General features: G+C 36.4%; 6 protein-coding genes across 7 annotated transcripts; 5 read left to right on the top strand and 1 right to left on the bottom strand.

The window, feature by feature from the left end:
* Positions 1-1,216: 1,216 nt before the first annotated feature.
* On the top strand, positions 1,217-4,418 carry LOC7491603 (dnaJ protein homolog). Of its 2 annotated transcripts, none has more exons than XM_002316443.4 (7): positions 1,217-1,396; positions 1,689-1,858; positions 2,340-2,514; positions 2,601-2,742; positions 2,854-3,130; positions 3,220-3,418; positions 3,869-4,418. In XM_002316443.4, exons 2-7 carry the CDS (start codon positions 1,709-1,711, stop codon positions 4,192-4,194), a joined length of 1,269 nt encoding a protein of 422 aa, XP_002316479.1. In that variant the 5' UTR covers positions 1,217-1,396; positions 1,689-1,708; the 3' UTR covers positions 4,195-4,418. The 2 variants fall into 2 exon arrangements, with proteins under 2 accessions (XP_002316479.1, XP_052312857.1); XM_052456897.1 differs by having other exon boundaries at positions 1,228-1,396; positions 2,340-2,511.
* A 1,798-nt stretch (positions 4,419-6,216) lies between these two features.
* On the top strand, positions 6,217-8,231 carry LOC7491602 (putative RING-H2 finger protein ATL71). The gene is made up of 2 exons (XM_024610116.2): positions 6,217-7,102; positions 7,398-8,231. Coding segments are annotated over exons 1-2 (513 nt in total). The 5' UTR covers positions 6,217-6,590; the 3' UTR covers positions 7,399-8,231.
* Positions 8,232-8,778: 547 nt separating this feature from the next.
* LOC7491600 (RING-H2 finger protein ATL70) lies at positions 8,779-11,406 on the top strand. The gene is made up of 2 exons (XM_052456049.1): positions 8,779-11,185; positions 11,324-11,406. Exon 1 carries the CDS (start codon positions 10,673-10,675, stop codon positions 11,168-11,170), a length of 498 nt encoding a protein of 165 aa, XP_052312009.1. The 5' UTR covers positions 8,779-10,672; the 3' UTR covers positions 11,171-11,185; positions 11,324-11,406.
* Positions 11,407-14,551: 3,145 nt separating this feature from the next.
* Positions 14,552-15,781, top strand: LOC7469516 (putative RING-H2 finger protein ATL71). The gene has a single exon (XM_024610161.2). It carries the CDS (start codon positions 14,977-14,979, stop codon positions 15,472-15,474), a length of 498 nt encoding a protein of 165 aa, XP_024465929.1. The 5' UTR covers positions 14,552-14,976; the 3' UTR covers positions 15,475-15,781.
* Positions 15,782-16,015: 234 nt separating this feature from the next.
* LOC7491599 (cucumber peeling cupredoxin) lies at positions 16,016-17,826 on the bottom strand. The gene is made up of 2 exons (XM_002315380.3): positions 17,374-17,826; positions 16,016-17,166 (listed from the first exon to the last, which is right to left on the bottom strand). Exons 1-2 carry the CDS (start codon positions 17,552-17,554, stop codon positions 16,703-16,705), a joined length of 645 nt encoding a protein of 214 aa, XP_002315416.1. The 5' UTR covers positions 17,555-17,826; the 3' UTR covers positions 16,016-16,702.
* A 674-nt stretch (positions 17,827-18,500) lies between these two features.
* Positions 18,501-20,388, top strand: LOC7469515 (uncharacterized protein At3g28850). Its single transcript, XM_002316438.4, has one exon. The coding sequence runs from the start codon at positions 19,029-19,031 to the stop codon at positions 20,166-20,168; it is 1,140 nt and encodes a 379-aa protein (XP_002316474.2). The 5' UTR covers positions 18,501-19,028; the 3' UTR covers positions 20,169-20,388.
* The last annotated feature ends 83 nt before the right edge of the window (positions 20,389-20,471 follow it).

Below are 20,471 nucleotides of genomic sequence, written 5' to 3' on the forward strand. Positions count from 1 at the left end.
ATATATATATATATATATATATTTTTGGATTCGAGGAAACCTCACCTCCTGAAAAGCGTATTTTATGGGTTCAGGTAAGTGAGTAAAACCTTGGCTGTCCTAGGTTCTTATAAGAGGTGCATGTCCTGACTTGAACTCAAGATCTACTGTACAGATCTCAAGCTTTTTGCCATCCCACTATGTCGTGAAGAATATTTGCTCATAATGAATTCACAATTTTTGATTTTTTAATTTCAACAGACACAAAATCAAACGTGTATTTGAAGAAAATTTTTAGAGTGCTAAAAGAGTAATTACCAATATTTACTGCGGAGACCTAGTTAGACGATGGAATAAAATATACATTGTGAAAAATATTTTATTTATGTTTAAAATTATTTTATTAAAATTTTCTCACTCCTGTTTCTCTCTCTTCACTGTGCTTGTTTGAGTGGGTGAAATGTTTGTTTTTTCAGTCAAAGTGCTTTTCAAGTTTTTTTTACATATAAAAACATCAAATTATTATTTTTATGTTTTTTTATATAATATTAACGTGGTTATATTAATATTAAAAGAATATTTTAATATATTTTTTAATTAAAAAATATTTCTACCGTATTATCAAAAACATACTAAAATATCAATAGATATTCTAAATCACTCTTGTCTTTGACCATGGGAAGAAGTGACTAGAGTCCAAACAACTGTGTCGTTTCAAACGATGTCTATGGAAATCTGCATGAACAATGCATGTGTTTTCCTCAATTTTTTTAATCAATTAGACCAAAAAAAAAAAAAAACCTTGAAAAATCTATTCAACCTTGAGAAAAAAACTTCTCTTATTTTTAATCAACTTTCATAAATAAAATATTTATCCTATAAAAAAACTACTTCTCTCTCATGAATTCATTTATATATTCCAAATTTGACCCATTATAGGAGGCCCTTAACAAGGTCAATGGGAGAACAAAACATTGAAGAAGACCACTAAAAGGATCCTTTCCTCCCATTTCCCACACTTTGCCAGGAAACACCCACCACATTTGATTACATCTTCCTTCTTGTTTTTTTTTTTCTCCTTTTTCTTTTTAATTTCAATCCTTTATAAAAAATGTTTTCTAGGTGGCAATCATCACAAGATGTGGACCAAATCAATGGCCCAGATTCACCCTAGAACCCAAAAAGCCTTCATGAGAATTCTAGATCCTTCTATTTCCGCCTCTAAAACCCCAAAACCAAAAATAGGAACTTCTCTAATAAAAATAAAATCTGCCCACCATCTAGCCCTCCAAACAATCAAATCTCCACCGTCCATTCCTTCTTTCCTTTAAGTACACAGATCTGAATTCTCTTCAATCCCTCTCTCTGTCTCGCCGTCTGTCTTGTGGCTCTCCGTGACCCTATAATCTAACCCTCTGTACGTTAATTTTTGTTGGAAAAGTTTCAATCTTTATAGTCCTTAGAGTTTCTTGATCTTGTTTTTGCGTCTGGGTCTTTTTTATCTCGTAAAGATCAAATCTTTATAGTGTTTTTAGCTTCTTGACCTTGTTTTTGCATCTGGGTACTCTTTATTTTTCTAAAATACTTGATCTTAATAGTATCATTAGATTCTTGATCGTGATTTTAATTCTGGGTACTTGTTATTTCTTCGAAAAAGTTCAGATTTTTTTTTTAATGATTATTGATCTTGAAGGGTTTTGTTTGTGCAGGATTTAAATTGATATAAAAAATGTTTGGGAGAGCACCAAAGAAAAGCGACAATACCAAGTACTATGAGATTCTTGGAGTCTCAAAGAGTGCTTCACAAGATGATTTAAAAAAGGCTTACAGGAAAGCAGCTATCAAGAACCATCCTGATAAGGGTGGTGATCCTGAAAAGGTTTATCTTTTAATCTTGATGAACTATCCTGTTTAACTGGCATGTGTTGATCTTGACTTGATGATTTATGTGGGTGGTTTTTGGTTCTGTTGGTTTGAGTCTTAATTTGGACAAATTGATAACAGATCTGCTCTGCTTTAGTGGGTCGTTATGATTGTAAATAATGCTTTTAGGTTCTAGTTTGTTTTATGGTCTCTTGCTCTTGGGCTTGTAAACACTTGATAGTGGCCCTGTTTGATTTATAGTTAATAGCTTAGATAACATGGAGTAGGAATTTGTTTTCCGCATCAAAATATTTTAGTGTATAATTAGTCATTAACTTTTCTACTTAAAGAATGAGACTTGTATAGTGAAATTCTCGTGAAGCAAAAACAAGTCATGCATATAAGGGAGTGCTGTTATTTGATTATTCTTTGAAGTCATTGTAATTGGAGGTTTTTTTTAAAAAAATATATATATGGGGTTTCTGTGTGCCTTGCAGTTCAAGGAGTTGGCCCAAGCATACGAGGTTCTGAGTGACCCAGAGAAACGTGAGATATATGATCAATATGGAGAGGATGCCCTCAAGGAAGGAATGGGCGGTGGCGGCGGCGGTGGCGCCCATGATCCATTTGATATCTTTCAATCCTTCTTTGGTGGCGGCAATCCATTTGGTGGTAAGTTTTCTGACCACTAAATATTTTGGTTTATCAGAGCATGCCACTTTTTGATCACATTGACATAAAAAAATTCTATTATTCAGGAGGTGGTAGCAGCAGAGGCCGAAGGCAAAGGAGGGGTGAGGATGTGATCCACCCTCTTAAAGTATCCTTGGAAGATATTTACAATGGCACATCCAAGAAGCTGTCTCTTTCACGCAATGTAATCTGCTCCAAGTGCAAGGGGTTAGTGTCTACTGAAAACTGTGCTGCATCTTGTGGCATGCTGATTTTTTATTTTATTTTATTAATTTATTTCTTTGCAACTGACTGGTTATTTCATTTGAAACTATGCAGTAAAGGTTCCAAGTCTGGTGCATCATTGAAATGTTCTGGTTGCCAAGGTTCTGGAATGAAGGTCTCTATAAGACACCTTGGTCCCTCTATGATCCAGCAAATGCAGCATCCTTGCAATGATTGTAAGGGCACTGGTGAGGCAATTAATGACAAGGACCGTTGCCCTCAATGCAAGGGTGAGAAGGTGGTCCAAGAGAAAAAAGTTTTGGAAGTAGTTGTTGAGAAGGGCATGCAAAATGCACAGAGGATTACTTTCCCTGGAGAGGCTGATGAAGCTGTAATTTGAGCTGGATGCTTTTTTTGAGCTTGGCATTTTGATTTTTATCTTTTAATTGCATTCTCATTTGTTTGTGTTGTTATTTGCAGCCCGACACCGTTACAGGGGACATTGTTTTTGTCCTACAACAAAAGGAGCACCCTAAGTTTAAGAGAAAGGGTGATGACCTATTTGTCGAGCACACCCTCTCTCTTGCAGAGGCACTCTGTGGCTTCCAGTTCATTTTGACCCATTTGGATGGAAGGCAGCTCCTGATAAAATCTCAACCTGGGGAAGTAGTCAAACCTGGTAAGTGCCATGATACTCCCATGTTCTTCTCTTTGTTGTTAGCACTAGACTTCTCAATCGAGAAGTGATTGATTGACTATTTTTGAGCTTTACTGAATTTTTTTTTCTAGCACAAGACAGTTCTTTTGTTTAAAATGGTACATCCCTTTTTTCTCTCGTGTTCTTGCATCGAAGTCTTTCTAACTTAGTACTTGGATTTTCTGTGTGTCAAGATCCTGGGTATTTGTGTGGATTATTTAATTAGGGAACTGTACTGGCTATAGAGTGCTGCAGGGCTAATTCTATTTTTATTATTCATGTGTAAATTTTAAGATCGTAGTTGTTGTGTGGTCTGGTTCGATCATAAGGTAGTGGTTATCACAAGTTAACGATTTTGTTCCTCAAGAAGTTGCTTAAGGTGGCAGGCAATTCTTAATAGCTGGTAATTTATGGTTCTCCTATTTGTCCCAGATCAATTCAAGGCTATAAATGATGAAGGAATGCCAATGTACCAGAGGCCATTCATGAGGGGGAAACTGTACATTCATTTCACTGTTGATTTCCCAGACTCCCTGTCCCTTGATCAGTGCAAGGCCTTGGAGACCGTGCTTCCTCCACGAACCTCAGCTGAGCTTACTGACATGGAGCTTGATGAATGTGAGGAAACTACTTTACATGATGTGAACATTGAGGAGGAGATGAGGAGGAAGCAACAACAACAGGCCCAAGAAGCATATGATGAAGATGATGAAATGCATGGTGGTGGTGGCCAGAGGGTGCAATGTGCTCAGCAATAATCAATGAGCAGGGGATGATTGTGAATCGAAGAGAGCTGAATGGGATCAAGATGAACTGATGTGGGTTTGACAATTATTTAAGTAATAAGATTCTCAACATTGTGATAGGAGATAGACTTCTAGTTTCCTGTATGGAGATTTCACCTATGTTTGCAGACTCGGGCAATTACTTAGTATTTGAACCTTTGAGAGATCTCCAAGAACAGCACCTTGGTGTTTTTTTCTGTGCAACTCTTACTTGAATTTTGGATTTATAGTTTGCCATGTAGCTGCTTCTTTCTGGAACGGGCACAAGTTGCTGAATGTCACTTTTAAGTTATGGTTAGGACTAGTAATCCTACGACGTCTCGCCACAGGGTACCCTGGTGGGTAACCTTGTGCCCCTAAGGAATGTTTGTCTGGCTTTGCAATTTGCAATGTTGATGTTAGTATTGTGAAGCTGTTGTATGCAACATCCTGATTGAAATTACTGCTTTCAAGCCTGAGGGTCTGCAGCCCATAATTATGAGCGCATGTTTCAAGAACCTCAATTTCCATCATTGAACAATCTGACCATCTTTTATGATTTCTTGCAATTAACTTGGAAATGCTAGAAGAACCTCAAATTTCTAGAAAAAGGGCAGAATTTATTGCTCTTACAAGAGGCTACATTCAAGTCAATTTCAGCGTCTCTGTTTGTCAAATGAAAAATGCTTGAATTTGGAACCCAACTTGAAATTTATCAGAAAAAAGGATAATGTTCGAAAGAAAATCATTCATGTGACAGGAAAGTGACAAACGTAGAAAATTCAGGCAATAACTCCATATGAAACTACCAAACATTCTCCAGCAGGTAGTAACTCCCAAGAACTGTCACATGTGCACACACATAATTTGATCAGACGAGAACGGGGAGAATGCTTCAGGAAACACATAACCAGCTCTACTGCACATCGGGATCCCCCTCAGGTACTGTCAGCGGGCAAGTTCTATCCAAGTAAGGTAGAGCTGATGATTATTACCCTGGTTCCACTAAACCCCTGTTGACCTCTACCAAATCCCTCCGCATTCGGTGACAATCTTCTTGTGTTATGCATATTTCAATGCCTCTTTTCTTTTACAATTGCTGTGTGTGCATGTGTATGTATCTATCTGTATTTATTGACGAGAAATTTATTTTTTAAATTGTATTTAGTTAGTGTTTGAGGATAAAAAAACATAAAATAAATAAATACATGTTTTTGCTGAAAGAACAAAGATAAATACATATAATAAATCCGTATTCAATCCCCATGTCCCCATTAGCTTGTTAATAACAAGACGATAATGTTGAGTGTAAATCTATTTACTACTTGAAATTACTTTCTTATTCATTAATTACATAAGACAGATTTTTAAAATGTTTTTTTATCTAGAAAATCATTAAAATATATATTTTTTTATTTTTAACATCAAGATAATAAAAAGTACTAAAAAAATTAATTTGATTTTTTTTTAAAAAAAATTAAAAAACACAATGACAAACAATCCCTCATTTATTTATTTGCAATGAAAGCTGAAACTGTCACAAACAAGTTGAGGGTTTTTGTTTCGTGCCAATCTTTTATAGTAGAGTAAAGGATAAAAAACACTGAGAAATTATTTTTCATGCGAGAAAACTTTTTCCCAACTAACACTACAGCGTTTTAATTCTAGCATGTTAAATTAAATATTATTCATTTGTATTATTAATTTTAGTTAATTGTTTTTTTGCAAAAAAAAAAACAGATAAAATAATCATAATAATAAAACTAAAGTTAACTATATGAAAAAAATTAAGGGCTAGCAACGTTGCTGTTTTTTTTTTTCCTTCCATGTTAAGACAAGTTTGTCTCAAGTTACGTGGGTTTTACTGCACAACTAGTCAAATTATATTAGTTTAAAATTATTTTTTTAGTTGTGCTTCTTTCAAAAATATTTTTTTCACCACATTGATGTGTGAATATATATATATATATATATATATATATATTCGTGTGCATCGAGATTAAATCTACTTCATTCAACTAACCATTTATATTCATGAAAATTATGCAACATGTCCTTAATTAAGTAATGGAGGCCAATCCTTTTGAGTTGACAATTCATTGAGTATTAGAATACAAGCAAGTTGCATTATTTTTTTTAACAAGATGATGATTTGAGGCTCCAGTCCTTCTCTCTTGTGCTCCATCATGTCTATCTTCCTTGCTTGAAATTTGAAAAACTATGCTGCCTGCTGCCTCCAAGCCACTGCATACAGCTGCAAACAACTCCAAGCCAATCCATTAAACAAATCTTTAATCTCTTCATGTATGATCTCTTTCAAGCCCTCACTTCCCTCCATTCCTCTTCAAGACAAAAGCACTTCCAGCTAACCCTGTAAGTATTTCAAGAAGATGAATAGCGGTAGTCCTTTAGAGTCATCCACACCAAGATTTGGAGGGTTTGCTCTCACTTTTGGGATATCAATGGGTGTACTTTCAGCAATAGCAATTGCTATTCTTGCTTATTATTTTTGCACCAGGAAACCATTACCTGCAGGCCATTCTAATCATGATGGTTCCTTGTCCATAGATGATCAAGACTCGGTCGTTATAGAAATAGGCCTGGATGAAGCCACTCTCAATACCTATCCAAAGCTGGTTTATTCTGAAGCAAAGGAAAAGCTTGGAAAGGGTGATGATTCGGTAGCTGCTTCCTGTTGCTCGATTTGCTTGGCAGACTATAAAGATAGTGACTTGCTGCGGCTGTTGCCTGACTGTGATCATCTTTTCCATGCACAGTGCATTGATCCATGGTTGAAGTTGCATACTACTTGCCCAATGTGTCGAAACTCGCCTGTACGAACCCCAAGCAATGTCACCGAAACAGCTTCCAGGGAACCCCGGAGGGTGTTCTTTGATCCATGGTTTGTACAGTTTATGCACTGAAAGTACTTTTTACTCAAATTTGTGATGATTGTAGAGCTTTTGTTAGCATCCTTGTAATTTCACGAAGTTTTGTAGCTGATTACAGCTCTATATTTTAACTGAGATGATTTATATCTTAATGTTGTAGAAAACAAAAGCCATTGTCAACCAGTTACTGCTCTTTGTTCAGTTGAGATTAGACAATCACACGATTGAAATTTGTGATTCTGACTATCTGACATGCTGTCCTGAATATTATACATTTAATTTCCAACCAATTACTGCGCTTTTTAGATGAATGATGTTGACCCAGTCAAATGACAAGTAGCTCTTCCAAGTCCTATTCGTTGAGCACACGCACCTTGCCCATGTTATCTTGCCACCTGCCTTTTCTCTGCTGCCACTCTCTTTGCAAGATGTGTATATTTGGTAATTGACAATACCAAAGTTGTTCGTTGAATCACATGAGTATTGAGGAGAGTTTCTATCCATTCCTCCATTTAACTCCTTCGGAACTCATTAGTCCGTTCATCTCTTTCAGAACTGGACTGAGAGTGCTGATGTTTCTTTCAGTCAGTCTTGGTTCGAAACAATTTTAAGGACACAGAAATCTGTGACCGTTTTTTTTTCTGTTGTATGTAAAATGTCTACGTTGTTCCATCCATGTTGATAGGGTGCGCCTGTACCCTATATGCCCACAGAAGTGGTTTAGTTGTTCATTTTTCACCCATAAGAATTCCTTCCTGCCCCAAAATGAGTGGAATTAGCTACAGCATTTTTCATAAACCTCAACTTCTTCAGTTATTGATCAAGTGACCTCTTTCATAGGGCTTCTTATATGCATTTCACTTGGAAAGATTCAAAGAACACTTTCTAGGAAGACATCTATTGTTCTCACAGGAGGCTTCTTTCAAGTCAATTTGACAATCTTTATTTCACAATAATTCATAATCTTTCTGAGATCCCAAGTTGCAATTTGTGTGGTAAAGGAGATAGCTTGTGCCTGGTGCCATGAAAGACACGTAAACTATTGACAATTAAATAACTTGGAAACTACGAATTGAAACAATCTCCAGGTAGTTACTCAGAACTCAGACCTTGCATATCTACAAATTCACAGCCCCACTTCTCCCTCCTTCCTATCCACAGTTGAATAGTTCAGGAAGCATGAACAGCTCCCCTGAGCACAGTCATCAGTCAAGTTTTTGTGGTATAGGATGTGCCATGGTAATTTCTTTTGGCATCCTACTTTTGATCATTATCATAATTTTTGCCTCATATATCTGCACCCATGGCATACAAGATCCTTCCAGACTCACCCCTAGCAACGAAGGCAGCTCCATTACTGACCAAGGCTCCGTTGCAATTAATCCCGGCCTTGATGAAGCCACTCTTGCAAGCTACCCTAAGTTGCTATATTCACAAGAAAAGTCTCAACAAAAGGTTAATCATTCACTAGATTCTTGCTGTTCTATATGCTTGGGGGACTATATAGACAGTGATGTGTTAAGGTTATTGCCTCATTGTGGTCATACTTTTCATCTTAATTGTGTGGACTGTTGGTTAAGGCTGAATCATACATGCCCGATATGCCGGAACTTGCCTGTGCCTACTTTCTCGATTCCTCTTGCTGAAGTGGCACCATTGGCTACGTACAGATATTGATTCAAAGATTGAATGTATTTCTTTTCCCTTTTTGAAAGGGCAGGCTCCTAGTGTTTGCAGACTTGTATCTTCGTAGAGTGGAGTGGCATGGAATCCATTGGAGTTCATGTTAGGATTTCTCGAACGAAATAGAGATATCAACAACTGATTTTTTAGCAATCATGAAGGAATTTTAGACATTAAAATGACATGAGATATAATGCTATTCTATAATTCAAACTTCAATGAGCTCATATTTTGCTTGTTCTTATGTGATGTTAGAAGGAAAGCTATGTCTGCCCGTACGTAAGCTTGTTCATCTAATAGTCCTGTAGAGGCTTTTTCGGTTTTGACTGTTACTCAGGCTAGCTTTTGCTCACCGAGACTAAGTCCCGTAGAGGTTGATCTGCACAGATAACAAATTAGTCAAGTGCACTAATCAAGGAAATGTAGGTTGTGTACCTAGCTAGTAATCAACTTTCAAGCTGGCCACCAAAAGATGTTTAGCGTCATGATGTTCACTCAAATGAGTGGAAGTGAGGTCTCGGGTTCAATTCCTATGCGTTGAGCACACCTTGTCGCTTATAGAGGCCCTCTGCAGGTTAAAAGTCTATATTGATTAATCTGGATAGCCGGAAGCTTCTTATAAATTCCAACCAGGGAGTTCAAGTCCTATGCGTTGAGCACGCCTTGTCGCTCACAGAGGCACTCTGCATGTTAAAGTCTACATTGACTCATCTGGATGGCAGGAAGCTCCTCATAAATTCCAACCAGGGAAAGTGACCAAACCAGGCAAGTGTCATTACACTTCTGTGGTTTCTTTGTTGTAAGAACTAGACTTGCTAGAGAGAATTTAATCCATTGATTAACTGGTACTGCTTTGGACTATTTCTGAGATCTTTGTGGGTAAAAAAAAAACACATATCGCTTCCAGCCATTGTTCTAGCATGAGAAAGACAAACAGAAATGCCCTTGTTTTCAAAATAGCTAAGAGCTTTTCGTTTTGTTGTTCTGCATTGAACTCTTCCTGACTAAGTTCTTAATTTTTCTGTGGCAAAATCCTGAACTTTTGATAGGTACCATATGTAGCATGGGATTTGGGAACAGTATACCCAAATGGGACTTGTGATTTGTGTTGTTATGTGGTTTAGTTTGATCATAAGTTAAAAATAATAAAAAATAAGTGATGTTCTTATTTATTGTCCTTCTTGCTAAGAACTGGTTACAATGGTTTTTTGGTTGCTCATGTAGCAATTCCCATGTTACTAGAACTGGACTAACAACAATGTTGTTCCAGTCAATTTTGGTTTGACATTGCTAATGACACAAAGTTCTTACAATCAACATCCACATCTCAGTGACGAAACACGAATTCAGCACATCTTATCCTACTCTGGCTAGACTGGCCTTGATGGTTTAGGGTTACTCTGCCCAAAAAAGGAAAAAGACCAGCAGAAAGAAATTTTCTCCTGTCCCAAAATCTGTGGAAGACTAGAAAGTTTCTTATGAGCCACACTGCTTGAAATTTGACCTTTCGCTACCAATTCACTTGGGAAGACTCAAGAACCTCAAATTTCTAAGAAAAAACGGCAGTATTTATTGCTCTCACAAGATCTTTGTTTGTCAAATAAACAATGCTTATATTCACATTGAAATTTGTCTGTTAAAGGATAACGCCTGGACCAAAAATCATGAATCTTTCCCATAATAGTGACAGAAACGTTGACAAATGCCAGGTAATAACTCCACAACTTCAGAATTACCGAACAATTTCCAGGTAGTAAGTACCTCCTAAGATTGTCAGAGCTTACTTGTCTTTCTTTCTCTCTCTAACTCTCCATCCCTCTCTCCTTTCCCATATCTCCCTCTATACATACTTTATCCTATAGATCAAACCCTAAACACAGCTGAATAGTTCAAGAAACATGGACAACTCCACAGAATACAGTGGCTCCGCAGGTATTAATGGATATGCATATGCTATCGGAATGTCTTCAGGTGTCCTAGTTTTGATCATAAGCATAACTCTGGCCGCATATTTCTGCACCTACGGAGTAGATTCTCCCACACACACAGGTACAAACCAAGGCGACTCCATCACTGACCATGACTCCATTGTGATGGAACTCGGTCTCGACGAAGCCACTCTTGCAAGCTACCCCAAGTTGCTCTATTCAAAAGCAAGGTTAGAACCCAGGGGTAATGATTTACTACCCTCTTGCTGCTCTATATGCTTAGGGGACTATAAGGATAGTGACATGCTAAGGTTGTTGCCTGATTGTGGCCATGTTTTTCATCTCAAATGTGTGGACTGTTGGTTAAGGCTGCATCCTACATGTCCGATTTGCCGGAACTCTCCTATGCCAACTCCTTTGTCGACTCCTCTTGCTGAAGTGGCACCATTGGCAGTGAGCAGATATTGATTCGAGAGATTGCATGTTAGTTTTTCCAATTTCTTGTGGGGTCAATCTGAGGTTTTCTAGTGTTTTTAGACATATTTTGTGCAGATATTAAAGTAGTGTAATTCTCTACAGTATAACAGAGATTTTAACATGATGTTTCTGGCAATCATGTAGGGATTTAATTTAGACAGTCAAATCGAATGTGGAACATATGACAATTCTCATATCAGCCATATTTTGCTTCATGTTATGTGACATCGATGGCCGCCAAATGAAACTAAGAAGGTTTGAAGCAAACCAAAAAGATCAAGTGTTTCCTAAGAATGATAGACAAACTAAAAGCCTAGGATCGCTGGTGATGATTTTTTGAAAATTTAATTAGCCTGGAAATAGAGCTCTCGAGTTGGATAATCAATTAATTAATTGGTTTTAGTAATCTCTTTTATTTTTTCTAGCCAAGATAATTAATAGCATATACTTGGTCATTGGTAGGGTAAAGCTGCTCATGACTAGTACATGTAAAAGATCCTTTTTGGTGGAGGTGAGGACTCTTTGATGCTTGAATAAGTAATTTTTAGAAAGATAAAATATAAAAATATTCTAGAGAGAAATGCTCTAAAAATATATATGCAATAAAGAATTAAGATTGTGAACTTTTTTTTCCAATAAGTCTCATGGTGTATTTATAGCTCGTGAGTCTTGTATTTTTGTAAAAAAGAGGGTCTTGAGTGTAATCCTACCCTAATATCATTTAATGAGAGATAAATATCTCTTACATCTATATTAATGTTTAATGAAAATATGATGGGTTCTTGGAGAATTTTTATACACCTATAAAAGTGTAGAGATATTAGATTTTAAAACGTCAAATATAACTAATCACATGAAGATTGAATTCTTCCCCAAGATTAGATCTAAGGGAGGTTGATCATTCCCCTGGATATGCTAAGAGAGAATGGTCGTTACCTTGAACTTGACTAATTGCTAACTTCAAGTGTCTTGAGTCTAGCATATTTGTCAGGCTCACGTTGTCTTAGACTTGACAGATTGCCAAGTCCAAGTGCATTGGGTCTGACATGTTTGGCAGATCCACGTTCCTCTAGACTTGGCTAACTAACTCGTCCATATTACTTTAGACTTGGCTGACTGTCAAGCCTAAAAAGTGTTCGGGTTTGATTGGCGTCAAACCCAACGTTCCCGGAGCTTGGCACACTACCAAGCTCAATAACGTCTAGGTCTAGCCAAACTCAGCATGCCCGAGGTTTGACATATTGTCAAGCTCTTATTTGAGGCATGCTCATTCATTTAGATATGTTTAAAAAATAAGGATCATTAGAATTATTTAAACCCATTAAAAATAAATTTATCAATTAGGATTGAGTTTAACAGTCACTAATAAAATAAAATACCTTTCAATGCTTAAATAAGTACCAATAACAAGAAATGAAACTACAGAGATTGTGTTGTGCATGTTTCTTAAGAAGATGCATGATTAGAGGTTGGAGAAAAAAAAGTGTTTGAGAAATAGGAACCAAAATCAAGGATGTGTTTGTTTTCTGGAAAGTGGTTTCTGGAAAATCACTTTCCAAACTTTTCTGTGTTTGCTTGCCTTTAGAAAAGTTGATCAACGGAAAACACTTTTCAGTCAAAGGAAAATTTGGCTTGGTTTTCAAGAAAGTGTTTTTCTTTTATTTTGGGTGGAAAACACTTTCCAGAAGTTGTGAAAATTTTAGAAATATCATATTATTTGTTGATTGTATCAAATTTGGTCCTCAAACTTTTGATTGCTATATATATATATATATATATATATATATATATATATTTTGTTTTGAATATTTGTTTTTCAATTTCATCCCTTAGAATTTAATTTTTATATTAACTTTGGTCCTCATTTTTATAATTGTTATTTGCTTTTTCCTTATCATTTTTTAATCGAAATTTTTTATCTATCAAATTTGATCCTCATTCTTTTGATTGTTACTTATTTTATTTGAAATAATTTATGAAATGTTAATTATTATTATTTTAATTTCTTCATCTTTTATTTTTTTTATTTTTTAGATTTGATCTCTATTATTTTGATTATTATTTATTTTATTTGAGATAATTTATGAAATTATATTTTTTTTCAATTTTATTCTCATTCAACATTTTAATTTGTAAGATTTGTTCCTTATTATTTTAATAAACTTGAAAAAAATAAAACATTAATAAGTTATTTTCCAGTTCATTCTCCATGACATAATCAAATACTAAAAAATATTTTTTAATTTATTTTTATTACACTATCAAACATCAAAAAATAATTTATTTTTTTAAAATTTACTTTTTAAAATAAATTATTATTCAACAAACAAACAGAATGAAATAATAAAAAAAAAGGTAGAGAGTGGAAGGCACTGCTTGGGCGGCTAGCTTAGGGGCAATTATTTCAGGAATTAGTTTAGTGGCAACACTGTTGATCTCGAAAAAGAGATGATTGGTTGGCCGTGCTCTCGAAAAAGCGTGTCCGAACACGGCTCCAAGACATAATTATGATAAAGGGGCCACTCAACATTTATTAATATAGAGTATTCATAAAAGTAAAAGTAAGTGGGGAGAAGGGACCTATGATCACTGTATGCTCGAGAGGGCGACCTACGGTGTGCTTATGATCCTTTGTTTGAGCTTTGCTCGGACTAGCTGGGTTTATCTTCGAGGTCGTGACAGTTTCGAGGGCAGGTAACCCTATCCGAATACCGGCATAGGACAACGAACCTATCAGGTCCTGGGCTGTTATTTGCATGGCCACTGCCTCATGTCTCGTACCTTTTTTTTATTTTTATATATAATTATAGATGTTTAAACAGTTTACATGAATTAATCCTTCAATATATTATATCTAAATTTTTAATCATCCTATAAAATTTATGATACTTAAACTAATAATATTTTAAAAAATAAATCTAGAATCAGATTAATTAAATTACATTCCACGTGATTCTTCCATGTCTCCTCGTACTTGTTCCAAGGCTAAGTAAGGGATAGGATATTACCCGAGCCCGCTCACATGGGGATCGAAAGTCCAAGACTTGCCAGGAGGCTGGTGTTTGCACAGAAAATAAAATAATTAAACAAGTATATTCTTGAATAAATAAACAAATGGACGAAGATAAGACCAGCATCTTTCAGTTCATTTCAAAGGTAATACTTTAAGATTTCTATATATACAATTAATCCCTACCAAACCCCATCATATATACTGTGGAAATTTATATTGAAAACTTCGGAATGATTGGAATTGCACGTTTTTAAGCATGACTACAATTAATTATCTCTTAAAGTCTACTCCCAAGTACTATTCTTTACATAACCATGCTTTAGATGCTTGAATCTCAAAAGAATAAACAAGAGATTTAATTATCAAAATATTATTAATTATAACTCTTTATGTAAAAATAAAAATAAAAATAAAATGTTAGTATTAAATAAGAAAAAAAATAGAAAAAAAATTGAGAAATATATTTAATTATCTTCCACGAGCATGAAATATTTTACTAAAATCTTATTGCAAAAAACAGCTACCCCCCTCACAAGCAAGTCGCGTCTAATCCTTAACAAGCAGATGGTTTTCGTCCCTCAATCTTGCTCTCTCCATTATATATATATCTTGCTTGAGGTTTGGAAAACCACACAGCCTGTTCTTGCTTCCTCTCCTCTCATTACATACTGCTGCACAAGTGCAAGCAAATCCAAACCAACCGTTGAAAAGATCATCGACTTGTTTATATATAATCTTTCAAGCACCCCCACGTCCAGCTAGCCCAGAAATCATTTCAAGAAAGATGAATAGCAGTCGTCCTGTAGAGCACTCATCAGCAACAGTTTTTGGTGGGTTTGCTCTCATTTTTGGAATATCCATAGGTGTTGTTTCAGCAATAGCAATGGTCATTCTTGTTTACTATTTCTGCACACGGAAACCAATACCAAATGACCCTTCTGTGGACGATGGCTCCTCATCTGATGGCGATCCTGTTACTATTAAAATAGGCCTGGATGAAGCCACTCTTGATACCTATCCAAAGCTGCTTTATTCTGAAGCAAAGGAAAGGCTTGAAAAGGGTGATGATTCGGTCGCTGCTTCCAATTGCTCAATTTGCTTGGCAGACTATACAGATAGTGACTTGCTGCGGCTGTTGCCTGAGTGTAATCACCTTTTCCATTCACAGTGCATTGATCCATGGTTCAAGCTGCATACTACTTGCCCCGTATGTCGAAACTCGCCTTCCAGGCCACCTCAGCGAGAATTCTTTGGTACATGGTTTCTACGGTTTGTGCATTAAGAGGTTTTGCTGGAAAACTTATTCTGACTGCAGAAATTTTCTTAAGACCTTTGTAATTGTGCAAACTACAAAGTTTTGCAGCTAATAAAGCCAAGTATTGTAAAAAAACACAATCCATCAGATGCAAGGATGCAGCCGAAATGCCATGGAAATTAGACCATGATTCATTTGCGCATAACAAGGTACTCGAAATTAGACCTTCAACACATGATTCTGATCGGCAGTTGTTCATTATTTTGTCCTGAATGCAAATACATTTATACATTATCAACCAATTACTGCTCTTTGCGCGGCAGAGGTTAAACAATGACTTAGATTGTGACTTGTGACTCTGATTTTTTGTCCTGAAATGAACATTGAGATATAATTTTCAACCAATTACTGTTCGTTGGTTGAAAGATCCCTCATATGACATCCACCACATGATGTATGATTAGAATAAGGACAATAACCTGGTGATCTAGTTCCATTCTAGTGAAGTTGATACAATTCATAGATTTAAAATTGCTGGCCCTTGGAAGCATGAAGGATACCTCTACTAAGAAAAAGTCAATTAATGCAGGAGTATTTTACAAGCATGTTGCAGCATAGAATCAAATTGTTATTTTTAAACTCGAGTGCTTGGCAACTAGTATCCTGAACTTGATTACCGTCATAATTAATGAGTTAATTAACATATATATAGTCAAATTTCGAGCACATTCCCAATTTGACATTAAAAATATTGGCAACTTGTGCTCATGAGTTGTGTTGATCGACAAGTCCACCAGGTTTTATCAATTTAAAATTTAGATGTTGAGATATTAATTGCTCAACTAGCATGCACAAACAACATCCCTTACAAAATGCGGAAGCCACTAGCCTGAGTTACAACATGAACCTGTGAGTCTGTGTGGTTCCATGGGACTACTACGAGGGACCAGTGGTTGCGACACATTAGTCCACCCACCTTGCGATGGTCCAGTTGATGAACTAGCTGCCATAAACCTTTAATATGTGGAAGATATGTGCTCGAATCTCATACAAACCATTTGATTAATCACATGTTTCAGCAATGTCAAGGAGATTATGAGTCCATCCTGGGATAGGATTTGTTAGCTTCCATAGAGAGTCTTGATTTAGAGCTTCAAGAATCCGCTCTAGGAATTTAAAATGAAGAAGATTTTCCACTCTCAATCTTTTTAATGAATAAAAAGATGTTAGGTTAAATGAAGGAGACACTAAAGAATCAAAGTAGCACAAACAACGTCCCTAAACATAACGCACAAGCCAATCCAACAACCGTTACACCAGAATTAGCACGCAATCCCTTTCTTCTTCCAGCGTTAGGAGCTATTGGACTATTGTTAGGTACAGAAGGTTGTGATACATCAGTCCACCCAGCTTGAGATGGTCCAGGTGCTGGATATGGACTCAAGGTTGGAGGCGAAGAAGGCGGTAGCGACGGCAAGGGTGACGGGGCTGGTGAATGCCCTGTAGAATAGTAAAACTTGTGGACCACAACCGAAAATCTTAGGCCTAGATCACAGTAATTCGAGATGTTGCAAATGTAGTAATTTACACCTTCATGAATTAATATTGCCAATGCTGGACTTCTTGTAAGGATCCTTATTGGATTAAGAGCAGTGCAGCTCTCGTAGTCTAGCTTTGGCACTTGTATCACATTGAAGAACTCGTATTCAAAGTCAAAAACTGCATCCGAGAAAATTAACTAAAACTGATAAATGTTCCTTAAACAATGATCATCCATCATCGATTGATCCTTATAGAAAAAAAAACACTGGAAAATGTATTTTACGTGTTGCGCGGATGGGAACGAGAAATCATCACACGAATCTGACTCACCGAAACAATTTTAATTTGATGGATGCAATGGACATAAGAGTTAGCGAGACATACCTAAGACATCACCGATATAGAAAGTATGAGAGGAGGACCAGTTACAGTAAAAATCAGGATGTGGTGGGATGGACCAGATAGAGCCTCCCACTGTGTACCTTAAACCAGAAGTGGCATCAAATGTTGCAATAATGGCTTGTGCAAACAGTATTGCAATGCAAGGATGTCTTTGCAGAGCCATTGAGGGAGATGGAAGGTTTGTGCTCCAGTACCGTTACAGAGCAGTGAGGAATTTGGAGGAGGTAGAGAGGAAGATGTCTGAAGGTGGTGGGAGATATTACCATATTCATGGATGTGTAACTGACCAAAGGGCTAATAATAGCTGCTAGCAGCCCAATCAAGAAATATATGGAAACAAAATCCTCCCTTTTCACAATTTCTCAAGTCCAAAAAAATCCCATTACTTCAACGATATTCATCATTTTGTATTTTATTTACTTGTGATTGACGATTAATTTATTATGGATTTTTTTTCTGTTATGCTTCTTGTCTCACCTTTGTTAAATCTGGTTTATTCAGATGATTTAAATACTGCATTCTTTATTTGTGTAAAACTCCATGAAAAAAAGGTTATTTTCCATAAAAAAATAATAATAATAATTCCTTTTTAGGGTTTTTTCTTTTCTTAAGTGGTGGGCATGAAATAAGAGGGCCTAGCCCAGTACAATGAGACATGGAATGGGCCCATCTGCAAAAACATGGCTAACGACCCACCAAACCCCCATTAAAGGGCTCCGAACAACTTGTTGAATATTTAACTTTTTTATATATATTCTTAGAAAACTTTTGTTATTTCCGTTCATAAAACACCTTTTTTAAAAAATGAAAAATTCTAATTTTAAGAATATCTCTTCTTAAATCACTAATAAATACATTTCAACCCTTATGAGATTTATAAGTGTTTTTCCGTTCAACTATTAATATTTCTTGAGAACTATTTTTTACATTAATTTTATTATAGTTATTAAACTTATTAATGGATTAATTAGAAAAACACGTGTCGGGGCTGAGTTTCAATTTGAATAAAAAATGATATTAACTTAGTCGAATCTAACTAGTCAACATCAAAGAAATAATAAAAAAAAAATTGATGTTATTTTTATATAAAAAAAATAATTAACTTGGACACCCAATAACTCAAATTTGTTTTATTTAAAGTCTAATAACTACAATCTTATCCTTTACCTCTTGCACCTTGTAATTTCACTTCGAAAAAGGAAGGTGGGAAAGGCACATAAAGCATGATGAATATACTCAAGAAAAGGCCAAAGGCCAGCAAAGAAGTAGGCCCATGACATAGATTATGACCGTTACCCTGTGGAAATCATCACCCCACCAAGCTTCATCACATGGAGATACACACATCACTCACTGATATAGATAGGTTGCAGATACTCTACTTCTAGTCTCACCTCATAGAATCCCTCCGCTTTTGTCCCCGCACAACCTTTTTTTTTTTTTTTTTTGAATTTTTAAAGTCATAAACAGCTTGATAGCCGTTGAGGCTGAAAACCCTCTCTTCCATCTCTATCAAAGTGAACCAGAAGGAGAGAAATTTGTCTCTATCCTTGATCATTTTCGAATCTTCTTGTACACATCTTTATCTACTTCTCCGTATCAAATTTTGAATACCCAAATTTGAAGGAGCTGAAAAGATGAAGGGAATGATGAAAGGGAAGTTGATGAAGAAGCTCAAGTCAATCAAGCCAATTGGGTACTTGAAGGAAACTAGAGTTCTTCAAGTGAATGCAGCAGATGGGTTCATTGAGACGTTCATAAAGAAGCCGATTCTCAAAGCTCAAGCTCAAGCTGAAACCCCAGAGGTGATGGTATGCAAAGAAGTGGAGCAAGAAAAGGTTAAAGATAGCAGCTTTGTTGTTAATCAAGAATCAGATGTTATCGATGTAAATGAGCTTATGAGAGATCTTGAAGAGGAGGAGGAGGAAATGGAGGTCGATGATGATAAGGAAAATGTTAGGCCAGTAGTGAAGGCAAGAGTGGATCTTTTTGGGGTTAAAGATAAGGAGGAGTCAAAAGGGTCTAATTTTAGGCAATCCCCGTTGTCAGAGATTGATATCTCATCTTTCCGGCGACCGGATTTGAATTCTGGGAGCCTTTTTGACCCGAATTTGTTGTCTGCCTTTGAAGAAGCAGTGAAAGAGCATATGAGAGTGAGTGAAGAGGAGAGACGAGCAAGAATTGAGAAAGAGAATCTTGAAAGAATGAGAGAAGAACCAGAGAAGAATTTTGAAAACCAGGAAGAAGAACCACCATTGAAGGCTCGTCGAATTGAGGAAGGTGATGATATTGACCCTATATTAGGCTTCCAAGAGATGTGTCCACCAGGTGGTAGTGACTCAGTAATTCTCTACACAACATCACTTAGAGGGATCAGAAAAACTTTTGAGGATTGTAACAGCATTCGCTTTCTCTTAGAGAGTTTTCGGGTACTATTTTTCGAAAGGGATGTGTCAATGCACATGGAGTTTAAGGAGGAGTTATGGAGGGTTTTGGATGGCAGGGTGAACCCTCCAAGGCTTTTCATTAAGGGGAGATATATAGGTGGAGCTGAGGAGGTTTTGGCTTTGCATGAACAAGGTAGGTTTAGAGTGCTCTTTGAAGGGATTCCAATTGATATATTCATTGGTTCACCATGTGAAGGATGTGCTGGATTTAGGTTTGTGCTTTGTTTCCATTGCAATGGCAGCCATAAGGTTGTTGCAGAAAATGGGTTGTCAAGTACCTGCCAGGATTGTAATGAGAATGGGCTGATAATCTGTCCCCTTTGCTGCTGAAGATAAATTGTGTTGGAGTTGTCCCTTGTTACTTGAAATTCTTTTTCTTTCCAGCCTTGCTTGTTTGGAGGGTGCTGTCATCATTACAAGGATTCCTTCCCATTCCTTTTTGTAATGCCTGGAGTAGAATATAGAACCAGCCTTTTCCATGATCGCTATGTAAAATTCATAAAGAATAAGCATGCTATACCTTTCTAAGAAGCTTCATATTCATTTTCAATGTAGCCATTCTTTGTGTGAAACTTTGGTATCTTTATGACTCACTGTAGCAGCAACAGAGCCATTTTTCTGTAATAAGCATAG

Source organism: Populus trichocarpa, chromosome 10, assembly GCF_000002775.5.
Source record: "Populus trichocarpa isolate Nisqually-1 chromosome 10, P.trichocarpa_v4.1, whole genome shotgun sequence".
Taxonomy (NCBI): domain Eukaryota; kingdom Viridiplantae; phylum Streptophyta; class Magnoliopsida; order Malpighiales; family Salicaceae; genus Populus; species Populus trichocarpa.

Coding starts and splice junctions, on each gene's coding strand:
- LOC7491603 (XM_002316443.4), top strand. CDS start 1,709: ATGTTTGGGAGAGCACCAAAGAAAAGCGACAATACCAAGTACTATGAG. Junction 2,743..2,853: donor ATCTGCTCCAAGTGCAAGGG/GTTAGTGTCTAC, acceptor GAAACTATGCAG/TAAAGGTTCCAAGTCTGGTG. Junction 3,419..3,868: donor TGGGGAAGTAGTCAAACCTG/GTAAGTGCCATG, acceptor TATTTGTCCCAG/ATCAATTCAAGGCTATAAAT.
- LOC7491602 (XM_024610116.2), top strand. CDS start 6,591: ATGAATAGCGGTAGTCCTTTAGAGTCATCCACACCAAGATTTGGAGGG.
- LOC7491600 (XM_052456049.1), top strand. CDS start 10,673: ATGGACAACTCCACAGAATACAGTGGCTCCGCAGGTATTAATGGATAT.
- LOC7469516 (XM_024610161.2), top strand. CDS start 14,977: ATGAATAGCAGTCGTCCTGTAGAGCACTCATCAGCAACAGTTTTTGGT.
- LOC7491599 (XM_002315380.3), bottom strand. CDS start 17,554: ATGGCTCTGCAAAGACATCCTTGCATTGCAATACTGTTTGCACAAGCC. Junction 17,167..17,373: donor CTATATCGGTGATGTCTTAG/GTATGTCTCGCT, acceptor TCTCGGATGCAG/TTTTTGACTTTGAATACGAG.
- LOC7469515 (XM_002316438.4), top strand. CDS start 19,029: ATGAAGGGAATGATGAAAGGGAAGTTGATGAAGAAGCTCAAGTCAATC.